The 16,233-nt window shown below is 38.4% G+C and overlaps 1 protein-coding gene across 1 annotated transcript; it reads right to left on the bottom strand.

The window, feature by feature from the left end:
- Positions 1–945: 945 nt before the first annotated feature.
- Positions 946–14,892, bottom strand: Prx4 (Peroxiredoxin 4). Its single transcript, XM_053786753.2, has 6 exons — positions 14,637–14,892; positions 13,192–13,309; positions 12,412–12,547; positions 9,712–9,815; positions 4,664–4,829; positions 946–2,580 (listed from the first exon to the last, which is right to left on the bottom strand). Exons 1-6 carry the CDS (start codon positions 14,800–14,802, stop codon positions 2,527–2,529), a joined length of 744 nt encoding a protein of 247 aa, XP_053642728.1. The 5' UTR covers positions 14,803–14,892; the 3' UTR covers positions 946–2,526.
- Between the last annotated feature and the right edge of the window lie 1,341 nt (positions 14,893–16,233).

Here is a 16,233-nt window from a genome sequence, read left to right as displayed (position 1 = left end):
CTCACACTCCAACAGCACGTCAAGTATTAAAAACCATTTGTCTCCATTCACTCCTATCAAACACGCTCACGCATGCCTGCTGGAAGTCCAAGCCCCTCGCACACAAAACCTCCTTTACCCCCTCCCTCCAACCCTTCCTAGGCCGACCCCTACCCCGCCTTCCTTCCACTACAGACTGATACACTCTTGAAGTCATTCTGTTTCGCTCCATTCTCTCTACATGTCCGAACCACCTCAACAACCCTTCCTCAGCCCTCTGGACAACAGTTTTGGTAATCCCGCACCTCCTCCTAACTTCCAAACTACGAATTCTCTGCATTATATTCACACCACACATTGCCCTCAGACATGACATGTGCAAACATATATATACACACCCCTCTGGGTTTTCTTCTATTTTCTTTCTAGTTCTTGTTCTTGTTTATTTCCTCTTACCTCCATGGGAAAGTGGAACAGAATTCTTCCTCTGTAAGCCATGCGTGTTGTAAGAGGCGACTAAAATGCCGGGAGCAAGGGGCTAGTAACCCCTTCTCCTGTATATACATGTATTACTAAATTTAAGAAGAGAAACTTTCATTTTTCTTTTTGGGCCACCCTGCCTTGGTGGGATATGGCCGGTTTGTTGATTATTATTATTATTATAATCAAAGGGGAAGCGCTAAACCCGGAGGATTATACAGCGCCTGGGGGGATATGGAAGGCATTCAGGCTTAATTTGGGGAACTGGAGCACAGATCCAATTCCCTAAATCAAGAGCCCCTCACCAACATCAAGGAACCTTCCTTGAGGGGCCGGTTTGTTGGAAAAAAAAAAAAAAAAAAAAAAAAATACCACAAGGTTCTAATCATTTATTTTTTTTTAGTTTATTCTTCTAATGAAACTAAATAAGGTGATCATGTTAAAACTAGTAATCCATTTCATGCATGGGAAAGAAAAAAAATAAACTTAAACTAAACTTTTATTTCAGTGCTAGAATCAAGTATAATAATGCAAAATTCAGACCTAAACCATATTATAAAATAATTAAAATTTATTACTGCACTCCTAATATTCATAATACTATCTGATTTCATCCACTTTTTTGTATAATCAGCACATACTCAAACTTCATTTTACAACAAAAAGTAAATTTCCGATTTGAGTATTAAACTTCATACAAACTTCTGCTTGATCCATGAGAAATTATCAATAAGCAATACACTATACAGAGTAAAAGTGTTACCCAGCATTGTTACCATCCTGAACAGTGCATGTTTATTGTATTATTGTAATAAGTCTGACTGAAAATTCAAATTATTACCACATCAAGCATCATACGTTAAAATATTGTAAATATGGATATAGGAGAATTTTATTCTCATTTCAATAACACACCAAACTTGTAGTTGACCTTCACCTTTTAACAGCAAGCTATACACACAAACCATTCAATATTTTCATTTACATTTGGCAATATAAAATTGCTAAACATAATGGAAGACAAATATCATTAGAACAAAAATATAAAATGGTAAACCAAGTCTTCCATAAAGGCATTAGACATACAGTATAACTTTTGAGAACAGTAATGTGAGATGAATTAGACAATCTTGAATTTGTAACATCCAAAAAGTACATTTCCTATACATTTTGTACTATACTGTTACAGTACTGCTAACAAGCAGTGGGGAAAATTTCAGATTTTTTGCTATTAGCAATTGTTATTAATAATGATATCCCACTAATAAAAAAATTGGGTTCTGCATAATAAAACAGCAAAAGTGGAATTTTTCTTACAACATTATTCTGGGATATAATATATTAATAGCATAAGATTTCTTACCATTCAATTAATTTTTTACCTAGGACTTTAACTTATTAACCCCTAAACTGTCCAGATGTAGATCTACGTTCGCTCGCGTAGCGCTCCTAACGTAGACCTACATTTTTTACATGCTTACAAATGGGAAAAATCAAGGTCAGAGCGCTATGTGCATAAACATAGATCTACGTTTGGACAGTTTAAGGGTTAAGATAGTCCTTGAGAAGCTAAGGTTTGTATCTTCATCGTTCCAACCTGTGACTGGTAATTTGTTGTCCATCCATACATCCCATTAAAATGCAAAATATTAATATCAATATTATAATATTCATAAATTTAACACTTAACTAGTATGGGATCATTCATGGCTATTACTGTCACCTTCATTAAATCCTAATAAAGCACCATAAACCTTCACAGTCCATATTTTTCCAGTAACACAATTTATCCTGACCTGACACTGTACTGGAAAGTACAAATCACTACCCCATACTTCAATACTCCGAGGTATTTCACTACTATGTACTACAATAATACAGTAAGGTATCTAGTTTGTCATGTTGGCTTAATTAGAGCTCAACTAATGTGTGCCTCCATTCATAATTATCTTATTTGTAACATCTCTCTGTAGTCAACTTTGTCCTATTAGGAAGGAAAAGACAAAACATCTTTTTTCTTCTCAGGAAACAATCATCGCATGCTACTGCAGCCTTGAAGATTCATCACTACTGGTTTGCCTTCTTAAAATACTTCAATTTCTCATGAGGATTAGGAATGATCTGAAAAAAAAAAGGGCATTAATATACAGGTTATCAAATTAATATGATTCAAAACATTTAAACAGTTAAATCAGAGTATGAAGGAGGACAAACGTAATGAAACGAACCAATATTAATATGAACAATGAAACAAAATTCACAAAGGAGCTTAATAAATTAAAGGCAGCAAGACCAGACAAATGGGATTTGAACTAATGGTAAGCAAGTATTAAAATTTGCAGGCCATTACACTAGAGAAGTTGCAGAGATTGGTGGATGAATTTGGAAGGGTGTGCAAAAGAAGAAAATTAAAAGTGAATACAGGAAAGAGTAAGGCTATGAGGATAACAAAAATATTAGGTGATGAAAGATTGGATATCAGATTGGAGGGAGAGAGTATGGAGGAGGTGAATTTTTTATTTTTATTATCACACCGGCCGATTCCCACCAAGGCAGGGTGGCCCGAAAAAGAAAAACTTTCACCATCATTCACTCCATCACTGTCTTGCCAGAAGGGTGCTTTACACTACAGTTTTTAAACTGCAACATTAACACCCCTCCTTCAGAGTGCAGGCACTGTACTTCCCATCTCCAGGAGGAGGTGAATATATTCAGATATTTGGGAGTGGACGTATCAGCGGATGGGTCTATGAAGGATGAGGTGAATCATAGAATTGATGAGGGGAAAAGGGTGAGTGGTGCACTTAGGAGTCTGTGGAGACAAAGAACTTGGTCCTTGGAGGCAAAGAGGGGAATGTATGAGAGTATAGTTTTACCAACACTCTTATATGGGTGTGAAGCATGGGTGATGAATGTTGCAGCGAGGAGAAGGCTGGAGGCAGTGGAGATGTCACGTCTGAGGGCAATGTGTGGTGTGAATATAATGCAGAGAATTCGTAGTTTGGAAGTTAGGAGGAGGTGCGGGATTACCAAAACTGTTGTCCAGAGGGCTGAGGAAGGGTTGTTGAGGTGGTTCGGACATGTAGAGAGAATGGAGCGAAACAGAATGACTTCAAGAGTGTATCAGTCTGTAGTGGAAGGAAGGCGGGGTAGGGGTCGGCCTAGGAAAGGTTGGAGGGAGGGGGTAAAGGAGGTTTTGTGTGCGAGGGGCTTGGACTTCCAGCAGGCGTGCGTGAGCGTGTTTGATAGGAGTGAATGGAGACGAATGGTTTTTAATACTTGACGTGCTGTTGGAGTGTGAGCAAAGTAACATTTATGAAGGGGTTCAGGGAAACCGGCAGGCCGGACTTGAGTCCTGGAGATGGGAAGTACAGTGCCTGCACTCTGAAGGAAGGGTGTTAATGTTGCAGTTTAAAAACTGTAGTGTAAAGCACCCTTCTGGCAAGACAGTGATGGAGTGAATGATGGTGAAAGTTTTTCTTTTTCGGGCCACCCTGCCTTGGTGGGAATTGGCCAGTGTGATAATAAAAATAAAATAAATAAAATACACTACTCACTATACCACGTAGCTTATTAGGTTAGTGTACTGACCTACCAGTTGTAAAACTAGCTTACTATGGATTTAAATCCATCTGTTTTGTAAGTCACCCCTCAAATACCTTACTAGCCACAGTTTAGTTTTGTGAAAAGCTGAGATATCAATTACGTTATGACTTGATATGGACATCACCAAACTTTTGTTCTTTTTTTTTCTTTTTCAACACATCAGCTGTCTCCCACCAATGCAGGATGACCCAAAAAAGAAACACTTTCATCATCATCATTCTCACATAATCAATGTCTTTGCAGAGGAGCTCAGATATGACAGATATGACAGTTTATATTGAATGAAATGTAAACCTGCCAGGTCACACACACACACTCAACCTAACCCAAAACAAATATCTGTGTCCCTTTACCCTCAGGATGAAAACATTTGGCACACCTTTTTTTTTTAAACATGTTGCCCATTTCCCACCGAGGCAGGGTGACCCAAAAATAAAGAAAAGCCCAAAAAGAAAGAAAAATCCAAAAAGAAAGAAAAAAAATTTCATCATCATTCATCACTTATACATAATCATTGTCTTTGCAGAGGTGCTCAGATACAACATATATAAAATATATAATACATACATACAGTGAAAGCAAATTCATGAAAACTTACTGTATCATCACCAGGTTTCCAGCCAGCAGGACAAACTTCCCCATGTTCATCGGTAAACTGGAAAGCCTGCACTAGACGGAGAGTTTCATCCACAGATCGTCCAACAGGCAGATCATTCATGGTTATCTGACGTAATACACCTTTGTCATCAATAATGAACAGACCCCTGCAAATAAAAAGTGACTTAATAAATAATGCTAAAAAAGCAAAGATTAACATTAAAACTCATGTTTTAGGCACAACATTAGAAAATAATAATTTTAATATAATTATTCTCAGTGCTAAACCCATAAAGGTCATACAGTGCTGGCTGTGAAAAATAAAAACTGAGATTACAAAAATAAACAACTGACATTTTATAGTCTAGTATTTAGTATTGATTGTAAGAGGTCATGAGTCATATAATTAATGTACTTACACTTATCTCACACTACACATGCATGTACATACATATATATATAGTACACACCCATCTAGGTTTTCTATTATTTTCTTAATAGTTTTTGTTCTTTATTTCCTCCTACCTCCATGGGGAAGTGGAAAAGAATTCTTCCTCCATAAGCCATGCGTGTTGTAAGAGGCGACTAAAATGCCAGGACCAAGGGGGGCTAGTAACCCATTCTCCTGTATACGTTACTAAATTTAAAAAGAAAAACTTTCATTTTTAATTCAGGTCACCCTGCCTTGGTGGGATACCTCCAGTTCGTTGAAAAATAAAATAATAATAATTTATATTTCAACAAATACATGTACAACATATACAGGTCTAGCAGACATCAATGACATTCTACTACAGTATATAGAAAGCCAATTGTTATACAGAACATTTCGAGCAAATTAGGTCAATTTTGTCCCCAGGATGTGACCCACATCAATTGGCTAACACTCAAGTGCCTATTTTACTGCTAGGTGAACAGGGACAGCAGGTGCCTTAAGGAAACACATCCTAGTGTTTCCACCAGTACTGGGGATCGAACCATGCACCTCAGTGTGCGAGATGAGTGCATCAGCAATCGAGCTATGGCTACTGGCAGTTTTGAGTATAAAGTTGACAGACAAAACATTTTTAACCCTAGTCCCTGAAAGGAAAGGTTCAGATGCTCCTTTAATATTCTATATTTATTATTCTATATTTATTAATGGTAGTAGGTTGGTAGACAGCAACCACCCAGGGAAGTACTACCGTCCTGCCAGATGACTGTGAAACAAAAACCTGTAATTGTTTTGCATGATGGTAGGATTGCTGGTTTCTTTTTCTGTCTCATAAACACGCTAAGATAACAGGGATATCTTGCTACTCCTACTAACACTTTGGTCACACTTCACAGACACGCACATGCATATATATATATACATACATCTAGGTTTTTCTCCTTTTTCTAAATAGCTCTTGTTCTTTTTTATTTCTTCTATTGTCCATGGGGAAGTGGAAAAGAATCTTTCCTCCGTAAGCCATGCGTGTCGTATGAGGCGACTAAAATGCCGGGAGCAATGGGCTAGTAACCCCTTCTCCTGTATACAATTACTAAAAAAGAGAAGAAGAAAAACTTTATAAAACTGGGTTGCTTAAATGTGCGTGGATGTAGTGTGGATGACAAGAAACAGATGATTGCTGATGTTATGAATGAAAAGAAGTTGGATGTCCTGGCCCTAAGCGAAACAAAGCTGAAGGGGGTAGGAGAGTTTCAGTGGGGGGAAATAAATGGGATTAAATCTGGAGTATCTGAGAGAGTTAGAGCAAAGGAAGGGGTAGCAGTAATGTTAAATGATCAGTTATGGAAGGAGAAAAGAGAATATGAATGTGTAAAGTCAAGAATTATGTGGATTAAAGTAAAGGTTGGATGCGAGAAGTGGGTCATAATAAGCGTGTATGCACCTGGAGAAGAGAGGAATGCAGAGGAGAGAGAGAGATTTTGGGAGATGTTAAGTGAATGTATAGGAGCCTTTGAACCAAGTGAGAGAGTAATTGTGGTAGGGGACTTGAATGCTAAAGTAGGAGAAACTTTTAGAGAGGGTGTGGTAGGTAAGTTTGGGGTGCCAGGTGTAAATGATAATGGGAGCCCTTTGATTGAACTTTGTATAGAAAGGGGTTTAGTTATAGGTAATACATATTTTAAGAAAAAGAGGATAAATAAGTATACACGATATGATGTAGGGCGAAATGACAGTAGTTTGTTGGATTATGTATTGGTAGATAAAAGACTGTTGAGTAGACTTCAGGATGTACATGTTTATAGAGGGGCCACAGATATATCAGATCACTTTCTAGTTGTAGCTACACTGAGAGTAAAAGGTAGATGGGATACAAGGAGAATAGAAGCATCAGGGAAGAGAGAGGTGAAGGTTTATAAACTAAAAGAGGAGGCAGTTAGGGTAAGATATAAACAGCTATTGGAGGATAGATGGGCTAATGAGAGCATAGGCAATGGGGTCGAAGAGGTATGGGGTAGGTTTAAAAATGTAGTGTTAGAGTGTTCAGCAGAAGTTTGTGGTTACAGGAAAGTGGGTGCAGGAGGGAAGAGGAGCGATTGGTGGAATGATGATGTAAAGAGAGTAGTAAGGGAGAAAAAGTTAGCATATGAGAAGTTTTTACAAAGTAGAAGTGATGCAAGGAGGGAAGAGTATATGGAGAAAAAGAGAGAGGTTAAGAGAGTGGTGAAGCAATGTAAAAAGAGAGCAAATGAGAGAGTGGGTGAGATGTTATCAACAAATTTTGTTGAAAATAAGAAAAAGTTTTGGAGTGAGATTAACAAGTTAAGAAAGCCTAGAGAACAAATGGATTTGTCAGTTAAAAATAGGAGAGGAGAGTTATTAAATGGAGAGTTAGAGGTATTGGGAAGATGGAAGGAATATTTTGAGGAATTGTTAAATGTTGATGAAGATAGGGAAGCTGTGATTTCGTGTATAGGGCAAGGAGGAATAACATCTTGTAGGAGTGAGGAAGAGCCAGTTGTGAGTGTGGGGGAAGTTCGTGAGGCAGTAGGTAAAATGAAAGGGGGTAAGGCAGCCGGGATTGATGGGATAAAGATAGAAATGTTAAAAGCAGGTGGGGATATAGTTTTGGAGTGGTTGGTGCAATTGTTTAATAAATGTATGGAAGAGGGTAAGGTACCTAGGGATTGGCAGAGAGCATGCATAGTTCCTTTGTATAAAGGCAAAGGGGATAAAAGAGAGTGCAAAAATTATAGGGGGATAAGTCTGTTGAGTGTACCTGGTAAAGTGTATGGTAGAGTTATAATTGAAAGAATTAAGAGTAAGACGGAGAATAGGATAGCAGATGAACAAGGAGGCTTTAGGAAAGGTAGGGGGTGTGTGGACCAGGTGTTTACAGTGAAACATATAAGTGAACAGTATTTAGATAAGGCTAAAGAGGTCTTTGTGGCATTTATGGATTTGGAAAAGGCGTATGACAGGGTGGATAGGGGGGCAATGTGGCAGATGTTGCAAGTGTATGGTGTAGGAGGTAGGTTACTGAAAGCAGTGAAGAGTTTTTACGAGGATAGTGAGGCTCAAGTTAGAGTATGTAGGAAAGAGGGAAATTTTTTCCCAGTAAAAGTAGGCCTTAGACAAGGATGTGTGATGTCACCGTGGTTGTTTAATATATTTATAGATGGGGTTGTAAGAGAAGTAAATGCGAGGGTCTTGGCAAGAGGCGTGGAGTTAAAAGATAAAGAATCACACACAAAGTGGGAGTTGTCACAGCTGCTCTTTGCTGATGACACTGTGCTCTTGGGAGATTCTGAAGAGAAGTTGCAGAGATTGGTGGATGAATTTGGTAGGGTGTGCAAAAGAAGAAAATTAAAGGTGAATACAGGAAAGAGTAAGGTTATGAGGATAACAAAAAGATTAGGTGATGAAAGATTGAATATCAGATTGGAGGGAGAGAGTATGGAGGAGGTGAACGTATTCAGATATTTGGGAGTGGACGTGTCAGCGGATGGGTCTATGAAAGATGAGGTGAATCATAGAATTGATGAGGGAAAAAGAGTGAGTGGTGCACTTAGGAGTCTGTGGAGACAAAGAACTTTGTCCTTGGAGGCAAAGAGGGGAATGTATGAGAGTATAGTTTTACCAACGCTCTTATATGGGTGTGAAGCGTGGGTGATGAATGTTGCAGCGAGGAGAAGGCTGGAGGCAGTGGAGATGTCATGTCTGAGGGCAATGTGTGGTGTGAATATAATGCAGAGAATTCGTAGTTTGGAAGTTAGGAGGAGGTGCGGGATTACCAAAACTGTTGTCCAGAGGGCTGAGGAAGGGTTGTTGAGGTGGTTCGGACATGTAGAGAGAATGGAGCGAAACAGAATGACTTCAAGAGTGTATCAGTCTGTAGTGGAAGGAAGGCGGGGTAGGGGTCGGCCTAGGAAGGGTTGGAGGGAGGGGGTAAAGGAGGTTTTGTGTGCGAGGGGCTTGGACTTCCAGCAGGCATGCTTGAGCGTGTTTGATAGGAGTGAATGGAGACAAATGGTTTTTAATACTTGACGTGCTGTTGGAGTGTGAGCAAAGTAACATTTATGAAGGGATTCAGGGAAACCGGCAGGCCGGACTTGAGTCCTGGAGATGGGAAGTACAGTGCCTGCACTCTGAAGGAGGGGTGTTAATGTTGCAGTTTAAAAACTGTAGTGTAAAGCACCCTTCTGGCAAGACAGTGATGGAGTGAATGATGGTGAAAGTTTTTCTTTTTCGGGCCACCCTGCCTTGGTGGGAATCGGCCGGTGTGATAATAAAAAAAAATAAATTAAGTACAGACCATATAAAAAAATTAGTAAACACTTAATGAAAACCATAAAATATCTCTATAAATACAGATAATGTATCCCAAAACTAACATAAAATTTTCTTGGTTTTTACTTTCCTCTAAATTGTAATACCACACTATGAAGAATTCATCCATATTAGCCTCAGTGACAGAATAAGGAAAACCAAAAATAACTAACGGGAAATAACTTTAAAACTTATCAGTATTGTGTACCATTGTCATAAATATAAATTTACAAAAGATATTCAGCCAACAGAAATTGTAATTTAAAATGTATGTTATACAGACATACCTGAGAGCTATTCCTTGATCTTCTAGGTAAACACCGTAATCTTTTGAAATCTTGTGTGTGATATCAGAAAGCAAAGGTATCTTCAACTTGCCCAATCCACCATCCTGTAATGATTCAAAATTAATTTTATGTTTAACTAAATTAGAAAAAATATAAATGCAATTAGCAAATACAAAATATTATCTTAAATAACAAGCTTCACTCTTCTCTAAAGAATCTCACTTCCTTTGACAGGAATGGCCCTTATACAGTACAGTGGACCCTCGACTAACGCTATTAATCCGTTCCTGAGAGCTCATCGTTAGTCAAAATTATCGTTAGTCAAGTTAATTTTCCCCATAAGAAATAATGGAAGTCAAATTAATCCGTGTAGGACACCCCAAAGTATGAAAAAAAATTGTTTTTACCACATGAAATATTAATTTTAATACACACAAACTGAAGAAGACATGCACAGTTACATGACACTTACCTTTGTTGAAGATCTGGTGATGATTGATGGGGTGGGAGGAGGGGAGAGTGTTGATGGTCTTAGTGTTTAGAAGGGGAATCCCCTTCCATTAGGACTTGAGGTGGCAAGTCCTTTTCCGGGGTTACTTCTCTTCCCTTTAAATCTCTCAAACCAACCTTTGCTGGCCTTAAATTCACTCACATCACCACTAGTTGCTGGCATTTTTTTAATTAAATCGTCATGCAACTTCCTAGCCTTTTCACATATGATCGCTTGAGAGATGCTATCTCCTGCTATCTGTTTTTCGTTTACCCACACCAATAACAGTCTCTCAACATCTTCGAGTACTTGCGATCTCAGTTTCGAAAACATAGTTGCACCTTTGGCAAGAACAGCTTCCACAATAGTAGCGATGGTTGATTGGGGTTTTGTGTACAACCTGGCCAGCTCGGAGACACGCACTCCACTTTCATACTTAGCAATGATCTCTTTCTTCATATCCATAGTAATTCTCACCCTTTTTGCTGTAGGGTTGGCACTAGAAGTTTTCTTGGGGCCCATGGTGACTTATTTTGCAGGTGCAATCGCTAAAAAGGCTGTGATAATATGAAATGTTCCGATTGTATGCTTGGAAGTGACTGCGGTGGCTGGCTGGCTTGTAAACACTGGCCAGAAGTGGACGCGTCTCAGACGGAACTAATAGTGTTGGTCGAGTATTTTAGCGCTAGTCGAGGGAAAAATTTTGCGTTAAAATGTATCGCTAGTCGGATTTATTGTTAATCGATGCCATCGTTGGTCGAGGGTCCACTGTATATCTTTCCAAAGATTTCAGGTGCCTTTAACTGCTTATCAAAAGTCATAGTGAATCATGTTTAGGATATCATAGGGAAAAAGTCAATTTTTTTTCTTTTTTTGGGGTACAAAATTTAAGTGTAACCTGTATAGCTCCCGAAAGGTATTAAGGAACATTTGCCTTCTGTTCTTGAAAACAGCTATAAGTTAAGGCCGTCTCCCACCGAGGAAGGGTGACCCCCCAAAAAAAACGTAAAGTTTCTCCTGTATGTTTCATTTAGTAATTTATACAGAAAGGGGTTACTAACCCCCTTGCTTCTGGCATTTCAGTTGCCTCCTATGACATGAATGGCTTACAGAGGAAGGCTTCTTCTCCACTATCCCATGGACATCCAGTATATGTACTTGGAAAAAACAGTCATGCCTTAACATGCTTTAGAAGCTGCCTAAACTATCACTATGTGGAATATTTACAAATATTATGTGACATTTTCAGCAACTTTCCATGAAAAAAAGCCAGGAGTTGGAATAAAGTTAGTGAAGCACCAAGAAAGTCAGTTCGCAAAAGAATTAAGTACATATTAAGGCAATGTTGAAAGCAGACATGGATAAAGTGTTGGCATGGCTGCTGCATTTATTTAATGCTTTTGAAAGAAGAGAAGATGCTCAAGGATTGACACATGTGGGTCCTCTGTACAGAGAAAAAGGTAGCAAATATAGGCAAAAACTTAATTAAGGACTATATTGCCCATATCAGTTGAAGTGTCTGACAGAACTAATCAAACACAAAATATAAATTCAAAATTCTAAACTTATTAACACCTCAGTCGGGAAGTGGAGAATAATCCTTAATTAAATCAAGCATGTAGAAAGAGACAACTAAAATGCCAGGAGCAAGGGTCTAGTAACCCCATCTCTTGTATAAATTATTATTATTTTTTATTATTAACAAACTGGCCGATTCCCACCAAGGCAGGGTGGCCCGAAAAAGAAAAACTTTCACCATCATTCACTCCATCACTGTCTTGCCAGAAGGGTGCTTTACACTACAGTTTTTAAACTGCAACATTAACACCCCTCCTTCAGAGTGCAGGCGCTGTACTTCCCATCTCTAGGACTCAAGTCCGGCCTGCCGGTTTCCCTGAACCCCTTCATAAATGTTACTTTGCTCACACTCCAACAGCACGTCAAGAATAAATTACTCAATGTTAAAAGAAAACTTTCTGAAAGTGTTTCTTTTTCAGGTCACCCTGTCTGAATGGATGACAGGCAATTTGCTAAAAAATATATATACATATATATATTTTTTTTTTATTACAGTACTCTATTTCCATACAGTTCTCATCTTTTTACCTTAAAATTTTCTTAAAATTAATTTATAATACTGGCAAATTTAAAATACTACAGCATTAATATATATTCTCAGTGCAGACAACTTCGTACATAGTTAAACATACCTTACGTGCCGTGTTAGTCCACGCAAGATGGGTAAAGTGAGAGTCAATCGAACAAGCTACTACTTCAGTGTTTAACTTCCGAAACTCTTCCACTCTGTCATTAAACGCTAAAATCTCTGTCGGACACACAAAGGTACTGAAAAGCCAAATGGACAGTTACAAAAAAAACTTATTGAGAAACTGATAACTTACATACTGCAGTCTAATTCAGTCTCAGAATTTCCCTAATTAAAACTAATGTTTACAATAATGCCAGTAACATGTGCATTCATTTATCTTTAATAAATCAATGAAAAGCTCCTTTCAACTAAATAACATCAAGTAATCTTACTCAGTATACATCTATTAAAAAGTTGAAAATAAATTCTTTCTATTTCATCCTTTAGTTTCACATTCACTCAACACTCAAAATATATACTATACTATTGTACTTAATGTATTTAAATTTCATGTAAAAATGAGGTGGATGAAACACAACACAGCTGTATATCTTAATTAAACACCAGAGTAGACAAGCATTCAGTTTTAATACTGTATCATTATACAATTTTGAAAGCAGACTCAAATAAAAGCTGTTTCCTTGTTAACTGCGATTATGAATTATTTCTCAAATAAATCTTATTAATGCATGGAACTACTTGCTGGCTTTTAACATGCACCAAAAAAAAAAAAAAACTATCAACAGAAACCTTGTGTAAATGACAGACATAATAAAAAACTAGGTAAGTAATTCACAAGCAAAAACCTGGTATGCAAAAGCTAATGATGTCAAGAACTCACAAATCTAATGGGTAGAAGAAGAAGACGAGATATCTGCCACGGTAATCCAAGAGTTTCAACTCTTGAAACTGGCCGTCAATTACAGCTGTACCTTCCCATTCTGGAGCAGGTCTGCTTACTGAAATATGAGGATAATGATTACTAATACAGTATGCAGAAAAATCATAGAAATAGTAAGCTTGCAGCTGCAAATAGCAAAAACTTTTTAACAATCAGTACATAATTCAGGATTAGATCCTTATCAGCCGTGAGTTGTGGAATTATTAAAAGCATTAATTTTATTATTTTATCAAATTAGCCATTTAACCCCCAAGGCACTGTGACTCCAAAGGGAAAATTTAAAACAAAATTATATAATCATTTCAAATTTCTCAAAGATAATTCAGAGATTCACAGTGTTGTTTTTTTCATTTACCAGACATAATACAATGCTACTATTGCCACATGAAACCAACACAAAAAACTTTTTGTCATGTTCTGCACCTGAATCATGAGGTTCTCTTAGGCTTTAGCCTTACCAAACTGATTTATACTATCACCGCTCAGGCAACCCTTTTTTTTTTATCATTACATAAGAAGTCTTTGATACCTGACCACTTACACTTTTCCTACCCAGTACAATAATTTGAGGAATGATATTTTTATTGTATTATTATTACAATCAGAACTAAGTGCCAAACCCACAAGGGTTATACAGCAATTTTATTGTTAGGTAAAAGGACACAAGTGCAACAACTGTAACAATAAAAATGTCACATTAGTTGCACGCGAGTCATTTTTACCTAACATAGTCAGTAACTCTACCAACATTATTAGTGTTTTTATTATCACAGGGCTAAAATGCTAAACCTACAGGGGTTTTACAGCATTTGGGGAATGGGAGGCTTAATCTAAGGAAAGGATAAGTCCAATTCCTTGGATCAAGAGTCCCTCACCTGCGTCAAGGAATCTCCCTCAAGGTGTTGAGGAACGATATTCTCAACCGGCAATTTAATTTCAGCCGTGTCACTATTTTCCACTTTCAGATTAAATCTGCATAATTTTCCACCAGCATATGCCTATAACAGTTTCTTAATTTACAGTTATTGCAAGAGTAGTACTGTCTGTAAGATCATATTGCTATTATTACAATCAAAACTAAACGCTAAACCCACAAAGGTCATACATCGCTATTATTTACTATAGTAAAAATAATAGTAAATAATAGCGATGTATGACCTTTGTGGGTTTAGCGTTTAGTCTATCCACAAAGTTTAGTTTATCCACAGAGAAGCGCTAAACTCGTACGAGCAAGGAACCATACAGCCCCATGGGAAAGGTAACGAGGTTACGACCCCCCAGGAAGCGAGCAGAAGCAGCTCCACTTCCGTGGATCCAGAGCCTCCACCAGCATCAAGACACAAAGAAATCGACGAAAGGTAGCTTTAAAAAAAAAAAAAACGCACTCATGGCCTTAGTCCACTGGAGGTTGTGTCCAGATGCCCGTCCCTCTGTATTAGGGTAGACAGCTCCTCCAGCGAAGGTGTGGCACTGTTCTTCTGCTGCACCGCCCATCACTCCGCCACACATGTACACCAGACACACCATTATGCACAATCTAGGGAGAAACATCGCATCTGCTGTGATGTTTTCAGCTGCTCGATGTTGACGTCTGTGTTGTTGTGTGGGGGAAAGGAGGTTGTTAAGGTGCGCTAAAGCTCGAGGCTTATTGAGCCTTACTGCCCGGGATAAATGTTGCCAAAATATGGATGGGAAATGTTAAAGAAACATGGTTTCATAGGGAAAGAGAAACGGGAAAAATGGGTTCCTAATTAGGTTATATTAGCCCCCCCCTTAAACCACGGCATAGCCTGATACATCCCCCCCACAACAGCTAAGTCAACAAAAACAGAATTTTGTGATAATATCGGCGTCTTGAAACTCTCAGTAGATGGCCATCTGTGATTCGTCAGCGAAGCTGTGTCTGAATCATCCTCCATTGTCTTCATCTTCATACAAAACAAGCGTTTTATAATGCACACTTTTGCATTTCAGTGTTATTACTGAATAATCTACTAACACAGAAAAATATGTTGAACTTACGAAGAGAATTTTATTACAAATTCCTAGTTATAAGCCACATTAATACTGTTAAGCCATTATATAGTATTGACACAACATATCTGCACCTATGAACTATGGGATGGTTCTGTTTACATTTGTACTCGCCTGTATGTGATTGGAGGGGTCGAGTTATAGCTCCTGGCCCCAACTCTTCACTGGTCGCTACTAGGTCCACTCTCTACCTTTTCCATGAGCTTTATTGTATCTCTTCCACTCCATATATATATATATATATATATATATATATATATATATATATATATATATATATATATATATATAATATAATATATATATATAATATTATTTTATATTATCACACCGGCCGATTCCCACCAAGGCAGGGTGGCCCGAAAAAGAAAAACTTTCACCATCATTCACTCCATCACTGTCTTGCCAGAAGGGTGCTTTACACTACAGTTTTTAAACTGCAACATTAACACCCCTCCTTCAGAGTGCAGGCACTGTACTTCCCATCTCCAGGACTCAAGTCCGGCCTGCCGGTTTCCCTGAATCCCTTCATAAATGTTACTTTGCTCACACTCCAACAGCACGTCAAGTATTAAAAACCATTTGTCTCCATTCACTCCTATCAAACACGCTCACGCATGCCTGCTGGAAGTCCAAGCCCCTCGCACACAAAACCTCCTTTACCCCCTCCCTCCAACCCTTCCTAGGCCGACCCCTACCCCGCCTTCCTTCCACTACAGACTGATACACTCTTGAAGTCATTCTGTTTCGCTCCATTCTCTCTACATGTCCGAACCACCTCAACAACCCTTCCTCAGCCCTCTGGACAACAGTTTTGGTAATCCCGCACCTCCTCCTAACTTCCAAACTACGAATTCTCTGCATTATATTCACACCACACATTGCCCTCAGACATGACATCTCCACTGCCTCCAGCCTTCTCCTCGCTGCAACATTCATCACCCACGC

Source organism: Cherax quadricarinatus, chromosome 41 (assembly GCF_038502225.1).
Source record: "Cherax quadricarinatus isolate ZL_2023a chromosome 41, ASM3850222v1, whole genome shotgun sequence".
Lineage (NCBI taxonomy): Eukaryota > Metazoa > Arthropoda > Malacostraca > Decapoda > Parastacidae > Cherax > Cherax quadricarinatus.
This window is presented reverse-complemented; position numbering and strand designations above follow the sequence as displayed.

Coding starts and splice junctions, on each gene's coding strand:
- Prx4 (XM_053786753.2), bottom strand. CDS start 14,802: ATGTTTCTCCCTAGATTGTGCATAATGGTGTGTCTGGTGTACATGTGT. Junction 13,310..14,636: donor CCAGTGGACTAAGGCCATGA/GTGCGTTTTTTT, acceptor CTCATATTTCAG/TAAGCAGACCTGCTCCAGAA. Junction 4,830..9,711: donor GATCAAGGAATAGCTCTCAG/GTATGTCTGTAT, acceptor TTTTATTTGCAG/GGGTCTGTTCATTATTGATG.